This window comes from Peromyscus leucopus, chromosome 9, assembly GCF_004664715.2.
Source record: "Peromyscus leucopus breed LL Stock chromosome 9, UCI_PerLeu_2.1, whole genome shotgun sequence".
Taxonomy (NCBI): Eukaryota; Metazoa; Chordata; class Mammalia; order Rodentia; family Cricetidae; genus Peromyscus; species Peromyscus leucopus.
Genome location: NC_051070.1, coordinates 110,502,993 through 110,518,397, shown reverse-complemented (window position 1 = coordinate 110,518,397; position 15,405 = coordinate 110,502,993). Strand labels below are relative to the sequence as shown.

At 49.4% G+C, this 15,405-nt stretch overlaps 1 protein-coding gene across 15 annotated transcripts in view; it reads right to left on the bottom strand.

Moving 5' to 3' along the window:
• The window catches only part of Cacna1d (calcium voltage-gated channel subunit alpha1 D), a 304,291-nt gene that overhangs the window by 56,255 nt on the left and 232,631 nt on the right, over positions 1-15,405 (bottom strand). For all 15 annotated transcript variants that reach the window (XM_028860844.2, XM_028860851.1, XM_037208760.1 and 12 more), the window contains 9 exons: positions 15,256-15,385; positions 11,647-11,706; positions 9,414-9,520; positions 7,450-7,537; positions 6,027-6,134; positions 5,891-5,943; positions 3,917-4,063; positions 1,927-2,128; positions 135-293 (listed from right to left, as the gene is read on the bottom strand). In XM_028860844.2, the coding sequence (XP_028716677.1) occupies positions 135-293; positions 1,927-2,128; positions 3,917-4,063; positions 5,891-5,943; positions 6,027-6,134; positions 7,450-7,537; positions 9,414-9,520; positions 11,647-11,706; positions 15,256-15,385 (1,054 nt within the window). The remainder of the gene's footprint in view (positions 1-134; positions 294-1,926; positions 2,129-3,916; positions 4,064-5,890; positions 5,944-6,026; positions 6,135-7,449; positions 7,538-9,413; positions 9,521-11,646; positions 11,707-15,255; positions 15,386-15,405) is intronic.

Below are 15,405 nucleotides of genomic sequence, written 5' to 3'. Positions count from 1 at the left end.
ACCACACTATAATCCAGGTTTGTCAGAAAGTCAAACCTCCTCTCTTGGAGATGGAGCATGTCACCCTCAGGATCCGGGGGAGAAGGCTGTGTGGCACACCTACACTTAGTCACCACAGTGATCTCCATATTTACCTGCATGGCCAGGCAGAGTGTGTTGAGCATGATGAGGACGAACATCATGTATTCAAAAGGCGAGGAGTTCACCACGTACCAGAACTTGTACTGGTAGGGGTTCTTGGGGATGTACCTCCTTAAGGGGCGAGCTTTCAAGGCATATTCAACACACTGGCGCTGCAGCGATAGAAAAGGGCAAACAGGGGGTTGAGAGCTTCCAGGGAAGGAGCACAGAGTGGTCATCTGCCTGGAGGAGCTCACTTTGGCCCTCAAGGAAATGACCGTGAACAGTTGAGTCTCTGGAAGGACCTAGAATTTGCCTTGTGTGTTGGAACCCACTAGGTTTCCTAGTGGCTGTACCCAGCAGGACTGCATAAGAGGTTGATTGGACCATGGGCCTGGGTACCAGGTGACTATAACTAGCGAGGGGGAGGTCTTTTGCTCCACCCCTTGGCATTGTTACAAATAGACCTTTGGAATAAAGTTCTGGGCCCGTTTGAATAAGGTTCCAGGTCCACCCAAGTCGATCCTGTGTTTTCTCTCTGCTTCTTAACTCTCTGAGTCTCTTATCCCTCATCCCTCAAGAGTTCCTGGGGGTAACGTCAAGAAGCAAGTAGAACGGCCACTGTGCTGGCCCAGACTTGAAGGCAGAGCCCACACAGCTTCTGCTGAGACTCGTGCAGTGTCTCTGAGGCAGGGGATGGGGTGGGGGTGGGGGTGGGGGTGGGGGGCTTGAACCAAGCCTTGCCAGGGCCTTTCTCTGCCAGTAGGTGGTGATGCCAGGTCTGCCTGTGTTGTCCTCCAGAAGAGGAGGCCAGCTGAGGACAGGCATGGAATCTTCAAGAAGCATAGAGGCTGAGTTTACTTCCTGAGGCTGGAAGCTCTCTGGACACTCAGGCAGATTCATAGAAGATGCCTGGCCAGTCTTACGGGAGTGGGGGCTTACATGCTCTCCTCAGCATCTCCAGAGAATGGTTAGTAATGATGGTGAGCCTGAACTAAGTTTGGCTCTAAACAGACCACTGTCCTTCTACTTACTCTGGGACAGATACCAGTTCCTTTTCGGAGCAAGCTGAGAGGGGGCCTCCAGTTGGCCTCCAGGCTTGCTCCTGCCTCCATCCCTCCCTCCACACCTTCCTCCACCCTTCTCTCTCCTTCCCTCCCTTCCCCTCCTCTCTGCCTTCACTCCAGACACAGCAGGCTTCAGACAAGTTCTCTGTGTTTGGAACTCAGTGTCACTCTGACTCTAGGGACACCAGATTCGAGCCTATTTGGGACTTTAGGTTCCCACACACATGTAACACCAACTCTGCATGGTTTACCTAGCCCCGGTCTTCACTCTTGTCTTCCATGGGTAGGCAAAGAAATAAGCCAGATTTCCTCCAGATTATCACAGGTAGAGTCTACAAGGACACTCTGACATAGGAAAGTTCTTCCACAAACCAAGTCAGCATGCCCTCACATGTGGTCACAGTTGCCACCTGGGCAGGAGTACTTCAGAATACCCTCACTGCCAGATCATTCTTGCTCACCTTATTGCCATAAAAGCAGAGATGTGTCTGGCAGAAGGCAGAGGAAAACCCTCAGAACAGACTTTCGAACTCATATGCTAAAGGTTCAAAAGAATGTCTAAGGGGTAAACTCCTTCATGCCTTCATAAACAACCTTTAAATGAGATAAGGCTGATGGTGTGCTCTGAACAGGGCCTGAGCTGGGGTGAACCCTCTCCTCTGTGAGGAGAAAGCCACTGACGAGGAGGTGCTCTGCTCTTGCTTGAGGGACAGAAGCACAAAGAGTGTGTGACTTTAACCTGATTTTTGTCGAGCTCACAGTTCTTATACTCTTTTTCTCCTTGTTCCTGGAAGGTGACGATGACGAAGCCCACAAAGATGTTCATCATGAAGAAGGCAACAATGATGATGTAGATGATGAAGAAGATGGAGATCTCCACACGGTAGTTGTAGACGGGACCAACATTCTCTCCGTTCGAGTCAATGGCTTTATACAGCAACCTGGAAAATAGGAAAACTGGGTGGGAACCTGCCAACCCCACAGTTCAAGCAGCCCGCCCAGCCCACTGCCCCACCAGATGCTCCCAGAATTCCTCTGCACAGTCATGGGACGGGTGGACATCAAGGTCTCTGAACACAGCCTGGTCACTGAGGCATCTTCAGCCTTAGGCCCAGATAGCTAATTTATAATGAGGGATTACCCAGATAATCATCCAGAGAATATCTGGAGAACTGAAAAAATCAAAAGGATTTCACAAACAGTCAACAATGCCACCTTCTAGTAACAGATAAGAGATAAGGAGCATCACACTGACATATTGAAGGAGCTGAAAACTGTGCGTACACTGACAGACACCCAGTACCCAAACAAGATTTCTAAAGTTAAAAGACACAGCCGGGCGGTGGTGGCGCACGCCTTTAATCCCAGCACTTGGGAGGCAGAGCCAGGCGGATCTCTGTGAGTTCGAGGTCAACCTGGGCTACCAAGTGAGTTCCAGGAAAGGCGCAAAGCTACACAGAGAAACCCTGTCTCGAAAAACCAAAAAAAAAAAAAAAAAGAAAAAAAAAAAGACACTCTCGTGTCAGATAGAACTCTTGCGAAGAAGGACATTACCATAAACCACCCAGTTTCAACTAACCCCCTCTAACACAGTCAGTCCTTCCTGACCTCACCCCATGTGCAAAAGCTCACACGCCCTCTCTTTTTTATTTCCTTCTCCCTAGAAGGGCAGGTGTCACTGCCCTCCCCTTCTTGTCGATGGTCAGAAAGGCATCTAAGTGCCACGGTCACAGTCCTCAGGGGCAGAGTCCAGAGCCGGGCTCAGGTCCTTGTAGCTTCAAGCCCCAGGCTGAATCACATCCCGTCAGCTGCCCCAGTGGCTCACTGAGGCACGGTGTCCCAAACCTTACATCACCACAGGGTCTCGCTCTTCCTCCACACCTTTTCTCCTAGATCAGCTTCCTAGGAGGCGAACGTTACTCAGCTGTCCACAGAAGCTTCTGAAAATGTCCTTCACAGCTACCCGAGAGCCCTGGCAACCAGCAGGAGCCAGTTTGGGCACTTGCCTCCTGAAGCTCCTCTGGGCATGACCCATCTGAAGGAAGCCAACAGGGTGCTACAGACGCCCCTTTGCCTTTTATTTTCGTCCTTCTTTATGTTCTGGTGCTCTAACTCACCCCAGATCCCAGCCATTCAGCCAGACCCCATTCCATACTAGGTATGATTGTGTGACATTTCTATTAGCTCTAGGATCTGAAGGAGGACCGGTGCCATGGTCATGTGATTTCCTCCACGCCGCCTAAGACAGCATGTTGCATGGAGTTGATATCAAAGGCATAACTTATGAATGAGTGTTTGAGCACCTTCATGAAAGGAACAGCATGGTAGCATCTGTCCCTGCCTGGCACACATCAGTGCTCATTATGTACCATAATGAGTGAATGAATGACAGTTTGGATGCTGTCAAATTCTCTTTAAGAACACCAGAAGGGCATCTACCAACAGCAGTCTATACAGCAAATGCCTCTTAGGTCCTCCTTAACCACACAGAGAGATGCTGCCCCGGCCTTTCACATCTGAAGCCAGAAGTAAGACTCAGATGTTTAACACCTGCCTGTTCAGATGGAGGAGCCACGGTGGGCAAGAAATCATGCCCAAAGTTAGTCACAGGCAAGCTTGCAAGCTGTGAAGATTAAAAGTAGAACCCCTCTCCTGGAAGGACGACAGCCCAGAGTCCCCAAGGAGCAAGTAGGTACCTCCTGGGGAGACTGGATATCCTTTATACTCACGCAGGCCAGCCCTCAAAAGTTGAGACTGTGAAGAGTGCCATCATGGCTGAAAGGACATTATCAAAATTGAAATCACTGTTCTGCCAGATCCTCTCACGGACCACAGGACTGTCGACATCCCCATCCTTATAAAGAATGAAAAGCCCCCTAGAGGAGAAAGGAGTTAGAGTCATCTTGGCTTCACATAGGACATATTGGTTCAGAACATCATATGTAGCCTCAGCCAGGTTACACACACTTACACACACACACACACACACACACACACACACACACACACACACACCACAGCCCAGATGGAGTCTCTCCCTTTCTCCTCCACATTTGATCTGCTCTATACCTCAAGGAAGTCTCCAGTCATGACCCGGGAGCCCTGGCAACCAGCAGGAGCCAGAGTGCAAAGTGCACTCTCCAGGGCAGGAGTGTCTAGAGATCCAGTGTGCACCTGTTAGCAGTTAGACATGCCCAAACAGTAAATGTTAGAATTCCTAGCCACTCTCCCATGACCATGACCGCACACTGGCTGGCAAAATGCATAGTCATCCCAGCGCCTTATGTCCTACGTAATCCGTGCACTGAGTGATCACGTAGTTTTGTGCAGTGTAACATGTAATCTATGCACATGCGTGGTGTAGCCATGTAAGCCCATATGCGCATGTGTGGGAGAAGGGGGAAATCTATAAAAGCGGGTTCCACATATCCCTCTTCCTCTTCCTGCATGATTTTGCCATAGGCCTAAGTACATCCCTTCTGTTCCCTTCCCTTAACAAACTCTTACAGTGGGTTTTGTTGTACCTCGTGGCTTTTGGCTTTTCTCAAAGGGTAAACAGCGTCACTTAATGAATAACACTGCGCCACTTAATAAAGGACAGTAAAAATTCCTCATGTAAGAGGGGCTACAAATACATGTGAAAAAATCAATATTTTGGCCACAGAATTCCACAGACTCTGAGAAGCAAGCAAAGGTATATGCTTATCCACATTCTAATTTCAACAAATCTCTTCCTTTTCAGACCACTGATATTCTCAATTTTCTTTCCAAAAGACTTCTGTAATTGCTGTCACACACCATTTCTTACAGAAATGTACTTGTGGAAGGAACCCATGAGATAAAGCCTCTCACTGATATTTCACAGCAACGGGCAGCTAGAGGAAGGGCCCACCACGACACCACTCTGTGGCTGCACTAAACAGCCTGGAGGAGGTGCTCTGCGTTCCTCAGCCCAGGCCAAGAGCATCCCTGGAGCCACATGTAGTCATAGGCGGATTGTATCCGATGCCCCATGGCCACATCATTTGTTTAAGAAAACCCAAGCCAATGCATACAGGGCAGGCAGCTAGACCCCAGCCAAATGTAACTCTAAAAGGTCAGGGACACAGATTCTCTGTAGCTTTAAGCTCTGGGCAATGCATGCATGGACTGAGAACATTCCATATTAACTGAACATCTTGGATTATAAGATGTGAGTGTTTCTTGCTGTTTCTCTGCTGCTGGCTGTTCTGAACAGAAATATGTCCAAAATGTGGGCACTAGGAACAAGGAGCACAGAAGTCTGCCAAGTTTCCTAGAAGAGGGTAGCCCACTCCTGAACACTAGGAACTGAGCTGTAAGCCTGGCTTGGGAGAATACCCTTCAAAGTCCACTTGGATAGCAGGGGAGATACTGGTGGCCCTGGTCACTGTTCTTTCGGGACTCCTCCTCCCAGTTTATATGAACTATACTAAACAGCTGGAGCCAGCCACTCATCCTTGGGGATGATGAAAATGTGTTAAACCTTCGAGATGCTGGCTAAACAATAATGAATCATGGTCTCACTTTACTTGAGTTTCACCTGGGCTTGAAAACATAAACAACAAACGTCAAGTCACTATCTTTCCAGGCATGAGCTGAGTGGGCAGGCGTCTTATTCCCTGACGAAAGCCTCTGAAATGCTAACACGAGTCCATCCGTGAGCTGGCTCTCGGGGTACCCACCTGCATTCTTCAGGGTTACTTTTGGCTTCGTCTGTGCATCGATAGAACTTCCCCTGGACACAAAGCAGATGGAGGGTCAAACATGGGCTCTTCTGATGGAAACCAGCTCCAGCCCTGGGCGAGAGGGTACCCCTACCTTGAACAACTGGACCCCAATGCATGCAAACATGAACTGGAGCAGCGTGGTGACGATCATGATGTTGCCGATGGTTCGGATGGCCACAAAGACACACTGGACAACATGCTGGGGGAGAAGAGAGAGAGGATGGGAGGCTGATGCCCCACTTCTTGGTTTTAGTCATGGGATAAGTTAACACCAGGCCAGGGCTTCTATGCTTCGGTACATTTTGATATGAATTTCTAACTGTTCTAACCCCATGCTTTGCTTTCCTGGTTACCTAGTGCGTAAGTACTGTGTTCATTATGACGTGCACTTTTATTTTTATTACATCTTTATTACATTTATTTATTGTGTGTGTGTGCATGCGTGTGTGTGCGTGTGCGTGCGTGCGTGCATGTGTGTGTGTGTGTGTGTGTGTGTGTGTGTGTGTGTGTGTAAGCCAGAGGACAACATGCAGGAGCTGGTTCTCTCCTTGCACATGGATCTCAGAGATTCAACTGGGTCATCAGGCTAAGTGCCTTAACCCATTGAGCCGTTCCCTGGTCCAAGAACACTTTTTTTAAAAAAAGATTTATTTATTTATTATGTATACAGTATCTGTCTGCATGTATGTCTTCAGGCCAAAAGAGGGCGCCAGATCTCCTTACAGATAGTTGTGAGCCACCATGTGGTTGTTGGAAGAACAAACAGTCCTCTTAACCACTGGGCCATCTCTCCAGCCCCAGTCCAAAAACACTTTTTCAGTGTCTTTTCTTGGGCTTCCTCTAAAGAGTTTGGTTTAATTGAGAGAAACACCACCTGCACATAGGTTCAACAAGACCCCTATCCTAGAAAGCTCTTATAGAGACGACAACCCTTTGGCCTGCTGTATAATCCATATGAGAATGATTTACAACTTAAACACAAAGAAATACTGTTGATAAAGAAGTAACGAATCGTTATTGTAATTATAATGACCAACATCCCCAATTAACAAAGCAAAGGTAATGTTGCTGTGTATGTGTGTTATGTGTTATACATGTTATGTGGATACAGGCCCCCACGTACATGCCTGTTCATGTGAGACAAGTAGAAAAGAACACTGTGTGTCCTGCTCGATCAGCCTCTACTTTATATTCTCGAGATGGGGGTCTCTCACGGAACTCAGAGCAAGGACAGCCACCAGGAAGCCCCTTGTGTCTCAGCCACTGCACACATAGCACTGGGGTTACAAGAGTGTGAGGGACCTGCGGGGCTTTTTAAATAGGTCTGGGATTCGAACTCAGGCCCCAACACTGCTGAGCCATCTTTCATTTTTGGAATGACAGTGCTAGGCGGAAGCAGCTTCTTTGGTGGAAAGGTCCCACTTGGAGCCTCAGCTCATCTCTAGACCAGGACAGTTAGCAACTGCGGCCAGCCCCAACCCAAGCCAGCCCCCTCACAGGAGAGGGGTCAATACCTTAAGCCCTTTTGCTCTGTTGATTGCTCTGAGGGGCCTCAAGACCCTCAAGACCCTGAGAATCTTCACCACGGAGATGGCGCTGGATCTGGGGGAGGACAGTAATGGTAAGAAAGCAAGCGACGTGAGTTACGGCCAGACTGGAGCCTTGAGATCAGCTACTTCATGTGACCATCTCTTGAAGGACACTACATAACCGTAGTCTCTCTTCAGGACTTCAGCAGGACCTGCTCCTTTCTGCCTCGTGCCCCCTGAGGGAACTCGGGGGCCCTGGCAGAGGCTCTACCTCAGGCATGTAGCTTGCCTTTATAGAGGCATTTACAGACTTACCTCATTCTGCTGATGTGAACACTAGTTTCCTGACATGTAGATGTCAGTGTTTAAGTTTGGGGGCCTGTGCTAGGGCTTTTCTGGTCTCGGAGAGGGTCCGATCTGGTAGGAGGGATGGGTAACACCTCCCTCAGCAGCACACACTCGGGTGTGGGGAGAGGCAGTGGGCTCCTCCACGGAAGGAAAGTGGGGCGCGGCCTTAGGGGCAGCTGGGAAGGCCTGTCGGGCAGGTGGCATCAGGTGGCAGGAAAGCCTCGTCAGTTTCATGGGAACAGGTGTGGGCCAGAACAGCCTAGGAGTTATCTCGAGGGCTTTGAGCTGTTGCAGGCTGCTTGGGTTAATCCGTTGGGTGTGATTGCAACCCTGGCTTCGGAGAAAGTGTGCAAGAAAGCTTGGGAGGAAGTGTGCAAGAGGGAAAGCTGGAAAGAGCAGGGGCAGTTTGGGGGTTGGTGAGAAATGTGGAGAGACTAGATTGAAGGTTCTACTGAGAAACCAATCCAGCATTTCCTTCCCCAGGCAGCAGCTGGAAGAGACAGGGAAGGCAATTCTAGGCAGGAATCCCGGGTCCTTGTCGGGTCCAAAGCAGGCCCCTCAAATGACAGTACTGATGATAGTGTTCTCACGGACAGCCGGGGCTCACCCGGACTCTGACCGGCTAAGCAGGACTGCTACTCAGTGAACAAAAACCTAAATTTAGCATTCCTCAGAAGCGGCTTTCTGTTTGTCAGGAAGACCCATTACTTCCCTTATCTGGCCCCATGGTCAACTCCCTCAGGCAGAGGGCATCTAGTTCCTGATTAACCCAAACAGCCTGCAACAGACCAAAGGCCCCATGCTAATTCTCAGGCTGTTCTGGCCCGCACCCCCCTCCTGCTGCTACCCATAAAACTGGCAGGCTGTTCCTTGCAGCCACTGTCCTCTGCCCCCACGCCCACGCCAGAGACAGCCCAGCCATTGATGCTCAAACTGTCCTTCTTCCCGCAGAGGGGTCTAGTTCACTGCCTTCACTGTGGCCCACTCACAGTCCTCTCCAGGTGCCTTCGGCTAAGGGGCTTCTGGTGTACATGTGCGCTCACACTGGGGAACTACCAGGCAGCTCCAGAGCAGAGATGCTCACAGGCCAGCAGGAGAGTGAAGCGAGGTCACAGAAGATGTAACCATGGCTGACTGTCCTAGGTACTGCACAGGGTAAAATGGCAGCACTCAACCCCACCAGACACTCTTAACTGCCCCCAAAGGTCACAGCAGCTGTGTCCTGCAAACACAGGAAGTGGAAGGGGTCCCGAGAGATCGCCAAGGCCAAGCTCTTCCTGCAGTGAAAGAAAACTGCCACCCCGAGGGAGGATGCCCGGAGTCTTGGACCAGGCCTGAGAGCAATCCAGTTTGTTCTCCTCTAGTCAAGATGTCTTTCATCTGCTGTTGAAAGCCAGTTTCAAAGAGAATAATAAACTCAACCTAGCAGTAGATACAAGAAAAACAAACCAAGACAGAAATAGGAAAGCACGGCCCCAGCACTTTCCGGCGTGGGGCAAGTTAAGCCATCCTGCCTGTAATCATCAGACGGCGCCCAGCTTGAACGAATTAGGTTCAAGTTCCCTGTGTATAATTCTTTCTACTGACCCATGAATACTTACTGAATCCCAAATGACACCAGAGACACTCCAACAACCAGCATGTCCAGCAAGTTGAAGTAGTTCCTGCAGAACGCCCCTTTATGCAGGAAAGCCCCGAACGTCGTCATCTGTAAACAGAATCATGCGTCCTTTACTTTTTCCTCCTCCCCTCCTGGGTCCCAAACCAACCAAACAGAAAGCCTGGGCTCCTCACAAAATCTTGACAGTCAAGTACGACTTTATTAATGACTGCCCGTAAGGAAGACAAATGCTAAGCAACAGGGCTGAGTGAGCATGTAACCTACTTCCGAACAAGTCAGAAGAAGCGGAAAGGGGTAGCTGACTGAAGGCAAACTTTTGAAGAGGTCAGTCTAGGGTCTATTCAGATGACAGAATTCAAACAAGGACAGAGCTCTGGCATGTCCAAAGAGCCTGCCTCAGGAGAGACTGCACAGGACCACACTTGGGAGAAAGCTATCACTGCCTAGCTGAGCTTACCTGTACAGTGCTGGCCTGGGTCAGCTGCTCTAAGGTCACGGAGCACAAACAGTTTTCATAAAACCCTCTCAGTGGAAGCTAGAGGTGGCACCTGGCTCCCGCACTCCTAGGGTCCTTTCCCCCTTAACTTGGTTGACCCAGCTTCCAATTCCCATCTCTCCCGAGTCAAGTTACTGGACAATATCAGGTGTAGCAAGCAAAGAGGCTTTTGTTACAGGAAGCCAGGCTCGTTCTCATGTTAAACGGCTTGTACAGCAGGAGCGCACGTAGTGGGTGCTCTCGTGAGGTTTCTGCTGGCCGCGGGAAGAGTTCAATGGGCAAGTTCTCCAGATGGGAAAAATACAGTGTTAAATAGCCCAGGATTTCATTGGCCCCAGAGCCCAGGAGTATGTACACTCACTTCACAGTTCAGAAAGGCAGGTAGTAAAGCAAAATCTCAAGTCACCAGGCTAATAGATCTGGTGGAACAATGCTCCTTAATTCAGCTTGGGGAGAGGCAGCAGGGAGAACCTGGGGTAGGGACCCTGCATGCTGTGTGGCACAGACCTTACCACAGGGCCATAAGCCTTGGCCACCGATCTGCTCCGCCATGATGGTCAGAGGACTAAAACTGAACCTCCTGGTTTACATCCAGGAAAGAAAACTCAAATTCTTATAAGATTTGAAACTGGGTTGAACATATTTGGGGTGGGTGGCTTTGAACTCATGTCACAAAGTGGCCACTCCCTGTCCACATTAATTGAGGTTTCATTAACAGAAGATTTTGTGAGGAGCCCAAGTTCCCAGTCGCCCAACGCAAAGTACATCTTTTTAAAAGATGCACACACAATAAACTTCAGAATACTTTAAAGACAACTATAGTTAAAGCCTCTTCACTTCTCAGTTTCTTCCCACAAGGAACTACTGGCGGTAACAATCAAATCAGAAAGCCCAACTCCTGGAGCCTCTGGGCCCTCTGCTGTGTCTGCAGACCTCTGAGAACCTCGGAAGGAATGTCCCCCCGGGGTGCTCACAGTGGGGACACAGCACACACGATGATGTCCCCTGTTAGGTCATCCATGGGCGGTACATTCAGGTACACATTCGGTCCGTGCAGATGTAAGCCCATGCCATCCAAACAGATACAGGACATCTCCACACAAGAAGACCCAACTCATCTTGCAATACCCGTTGCAAGCAAATAGCACGTTACTATTCAAGGACACAGGGACCACAGTACAGTCCCCAGGAGCAAGGAGAGGGTGGCTCCTGCCATAGCAAGGGTGCTTTTCCTCTTACTCTGAAGTCAGGAAGGGGAGAGGAAAGTTCACGCAGAGTGCTGTATCCGTTAGTAGTGAATATACCAGAGGGTTTTTTTTTTTTTTTTTTTTTAAAAAAAAAAGAACAAAATATAATTCCAACTAGACTGTAAAGCCAAAGTAGCTCCTACATGCACTCCAAAGTTAAAGAAAAACTGCAAAAACACATTGGAATGATCACAGGGGGGAAAAATCCTGTAGTTAAAAAAAAAAAAAAGTTTAGCTTGATCACAGAAGAAAAAAAAAGTTCAAAGCACGTCACGCCTCCTCCTGTGCCTTGCACGGGAGCGGGCCTCGGTCACACGGCTGGCCAGCCCGTTACCTTCAAAATGATCTCAAATGCAAAAGTGCCCGTGAAGACATAGTCTGCATAACCTAGCACCTGGAAGGCAAGCAAAGAATGCACCCGTTACCGCTGCGGCCGCATTAGCAGAAGAGGTCAAGGAGAAACGTGTTACCTTTAACAGGATCTCAACCGTAAAGATGGCTGTGAAAGCATAGTCAAAGTAACCCAGTATCTGCAAGGTACAACATGTGGCAATCAGAACAAGGCACCCCCAACAAGCGGTGGCAGATCCCTGCCCATGTGCAGAACCCCCAACTTGTGGCCAGAGGCCCTTCTCCCCAGCAGGACAATCCTGCTTCTCCCTTGGGAGGGCCCACCTCCCCCATGCACGGCTCCTCTTTGTGACCACCAAGAAATGTTGGGGAGCCTTGCTTCCTTTACCTGCTCAGGCCGACCGGCTTCTCGTGCTCCTATCCTGGCCCACAGGGGCTGCTTTCTGAAAGTCCTGTGTTAATAACCTCCCCTCTGGGTGAACTACTAGTGCGGTAGCCCCTGATGAATGAGAATCACACACGTTTTGCAGTTTTGAACTTGGCTAAATGAAATACACTGCCGTCTGGCTGTGCTTCAGGTTGGTGAAGAAATATTAGTGGTGAGCCTGAGAGTGTATAGCCTAGGAGTAGAGGCTCTTGCTAACTGAGCTTGAGGCCTGCGATCCAAGCACCATAAAGGTTAACATTTTAAATATTTAAAACATAGATAAATAGAAGCTAATGACATCAAATCAAATCAGAAAGTTTGGTATGTTCCTATGGACCCAGGACAATTTAATTATCAAGTGATCTCCCCACCTGACCCTCATACACCAGGACGGCTCCGTTTGTGAGGCATGGTTTGTACTTCCTCCTGCCACGTTCTATATCTCACTCTGCTGTCTCCCAAAACTGATCCTTGCCTTTCTGGGCCCATGCAAAGAATAGACTGACCTAGAGCTTTAATTTTTAGTATAGGCTACTGTACCAGCATTCCTGAATACCACCTATTATCTAGAAGACTCTTGTGAGTTTCTGATGCAAAGTTCTTGATTTCTTTCAGAGCCATCAAGACTCAGAGGCAGGGGAAGTGAAGTCTGATCATTCCAACAAGGTTACTCATAGTGTGTTGCTGACCCCATGCCTCTCAACCAGAAAGATGGCAGCCAAGACTGCCAGGACACAAGCCTGTCCTGGGTGCAGATCTCATGGAAATGGTGTGCTGTGGCTTTATGGCATCTATCTATCTATCTATCTATCTATCTATCTATCTATCTATCTATCTATCTATCTATCTATCTACCTACCTATCCATCCATCCATCCATCCATCCATCCATCCATCCATCCATCCACCCACCCACCCACCCACCCACCTTCCTACCTATCTATCTACTGTTTGTGACACATGCACATACCACAGTATATGTAGAGAAGTCAGAGGACAACTTTTAGCTATCAATCCTCTCCTTCCACCATGAGTCCCTGGGACTGAACTCAGGTGGTCAGGCATGGTGGCCAGTGTCTTTACCTGCTAACCCATCTTGCCGGACCGCCATGGTTTTTGAGAACTGAAGATATCAGTGTTGGAAGGTCTGGAGAGACCGTGGAGGCTTACTCTTTTCATTGAAGAGTAACTCTTTTCATTATGTCTCCTCCCTTGGCTGTAGCCACCACTGGAGCACACACTGTCCCTCCTCTATAAGAGGGACCTGTGCCTCTCCTCCACGGAAGTGAGGGGGTCCACAGCAGTTCTCGCCAGAGGTCACCCTTTCCTAAAAACTTCCCACTTCTGGGCTCTTAGACACTGCTAGAGCAGTCCTGTGTAACGGTGGGCTATGAGGCTTTCACCCCCTTTCCCGTATTCCCTCCTCAGGCAGCCACGCTGACGTGGGGCCCGGGGCCAATCCAAGTTCTCAGACTACTTTCTTCACACGGCTTCTACTTCCCTTTCACTAAAAACTCAGCTACTGTTCCAATGAAACACTGCAGAGTTAGAACAGCAACACACACACACACACACACACACACACACACACACACACACACACGTACATCTGCAAAGAGACAGGGGAAACAGGACAACAAATGCATGGGAAAGAGGCTATGATAAGAAGAAACACAAATCCGCTCCTGGTAGACTCTTAGCCTGGACTGGCTCCTGACCTGTGATACCATGATTTGTCTCCAAACACATTTTCTGCCTCAAGCTTCATTTTCATGATGGAACTCAATGACAGAGGGGTGCTCATTCCACTGGAATGCCTAAAATGAAGATAGCCTTGAGGATCTCTAAATCAAAGCCTTGTCTGCAAGCTCAGTGTCTTCATCTCCATCTGAGCCACAGGGGAAAGTTGTGGTGATATTTTGTGTGTGCTCTAACAAATAAAGTTTGCCTGGATATCAGAGTGCTGAGTTAGCCATCAGAGGCCAGGCAGTGGTGGCACACACCTTTAATCCCAGCACTTGGGAGGAGGAAACAGGAAGTGATATGGCTGGGCGGAGAGAGGAAGTGATAAGGTGGGGTGGAGACAGGAGCTTGGCCCCTTTCAGTCGGAGAATTCTGAGAGGTAAGAAGTCTCTCTAGTGGCTGGCTCTTTTTACTTCTCTGATCTTTCAGCATTTACCCCAATATCTGGCTCCAGGTTTCTATTATTAGACCAGTGAGAGTTCGCACCACAGGAAGTCCCTGCCATTGTCTCCTAACAGCACCCTCTCATTGACAGCAGGTCTGCCAGGCACCAGGAATGGGGAGCTACCGTATGAGGGTGTGGTTATCAAGACAAAGCTGGAGGCACTCATTGGCTGATGTGTCTTAATCCTAAAGTCTCTACTGATCTGATGTGCAGAAAGAGACGGGCACCTCTGACAGTCTTGTGCCCCTGCTGCCTCTCCAGGGCAGTGCCTTGGTGGTCAGCTGACAGGCCCAAGGCTGGCTGAACGCGTCTTTGAAGTTTCTTCAGGACTGAGTTAGATGAACTGCTAAGGAAGAGATCGTGAAGCAAAGACTGACTCAGAAACAACCAACTTCTAACACAGAGGCACCCGTGGCACCATCCATAAGCTATGACATTGGGTGAATAATTGAAAAAAATTTTTTCTTTTTAGTTTCTTGAGACAGGGTTTCTTTATGTATCCACCGTGGCTGTCCTGGAACTAGCCCTGTAGACCAGGCTGGCCTCGAACTCACGGAGATCCGCCTGCCTCTGCCTCCCGAGAGCTGGGATTACAAGCGTACACCACTACTGCCTGGCATAATTGAAAATTTAACCAGCACCTGTCGCCGCTTCAACTTGCCCTCACATCTTCTCCCTGACCCGTGTTTCTCAGCAGTGGAGCAGCTGAGCATCCTCATGTAAATGCTACATAAGAAGGAACTCTTTTTCACTAACCCAAGGGCAGAGGTCCTGGACCTATGGCATGCCGGGGCTCAAGTTCACCTTCTCCCCTTAGACCCAAACCTCTAAGGAGCCATCACTGTGCCTCTGATGGGGAAAGGGAAACCTCAATGTAAAAAGAAAGGACCAAAGAGATCCCCGAAGACGCTGGGCAGTACTGCAGAGACTTCTAAATATGCGTCTCCATCAGCTTGGTCCAGAGAAAGCAAATCCCTGGCACCACATACTAAGAAGCTCTAGCCCCAGGCTCCCATGCTTGGCCCTATATCCAGGATGGCCCCGGACACAAACAGGTTGGGGCTGACCCCCAGGGTAGTCCCACCCACATCTGCTCTCTCCGAGGCTTACGTACCGTGTTCCGGAAGGAGTGGCTGCGGATGGGATCTTCGGCGGCCAGGGCGGCGCTGCTCAGCATGATGAAGACCAGGATAAGGTTGGTGAAGATGTGGTGGTTGATGAGCTTGTGGCAGCCCACCCGGATCCTGTGGAGAAAAGCACTGCA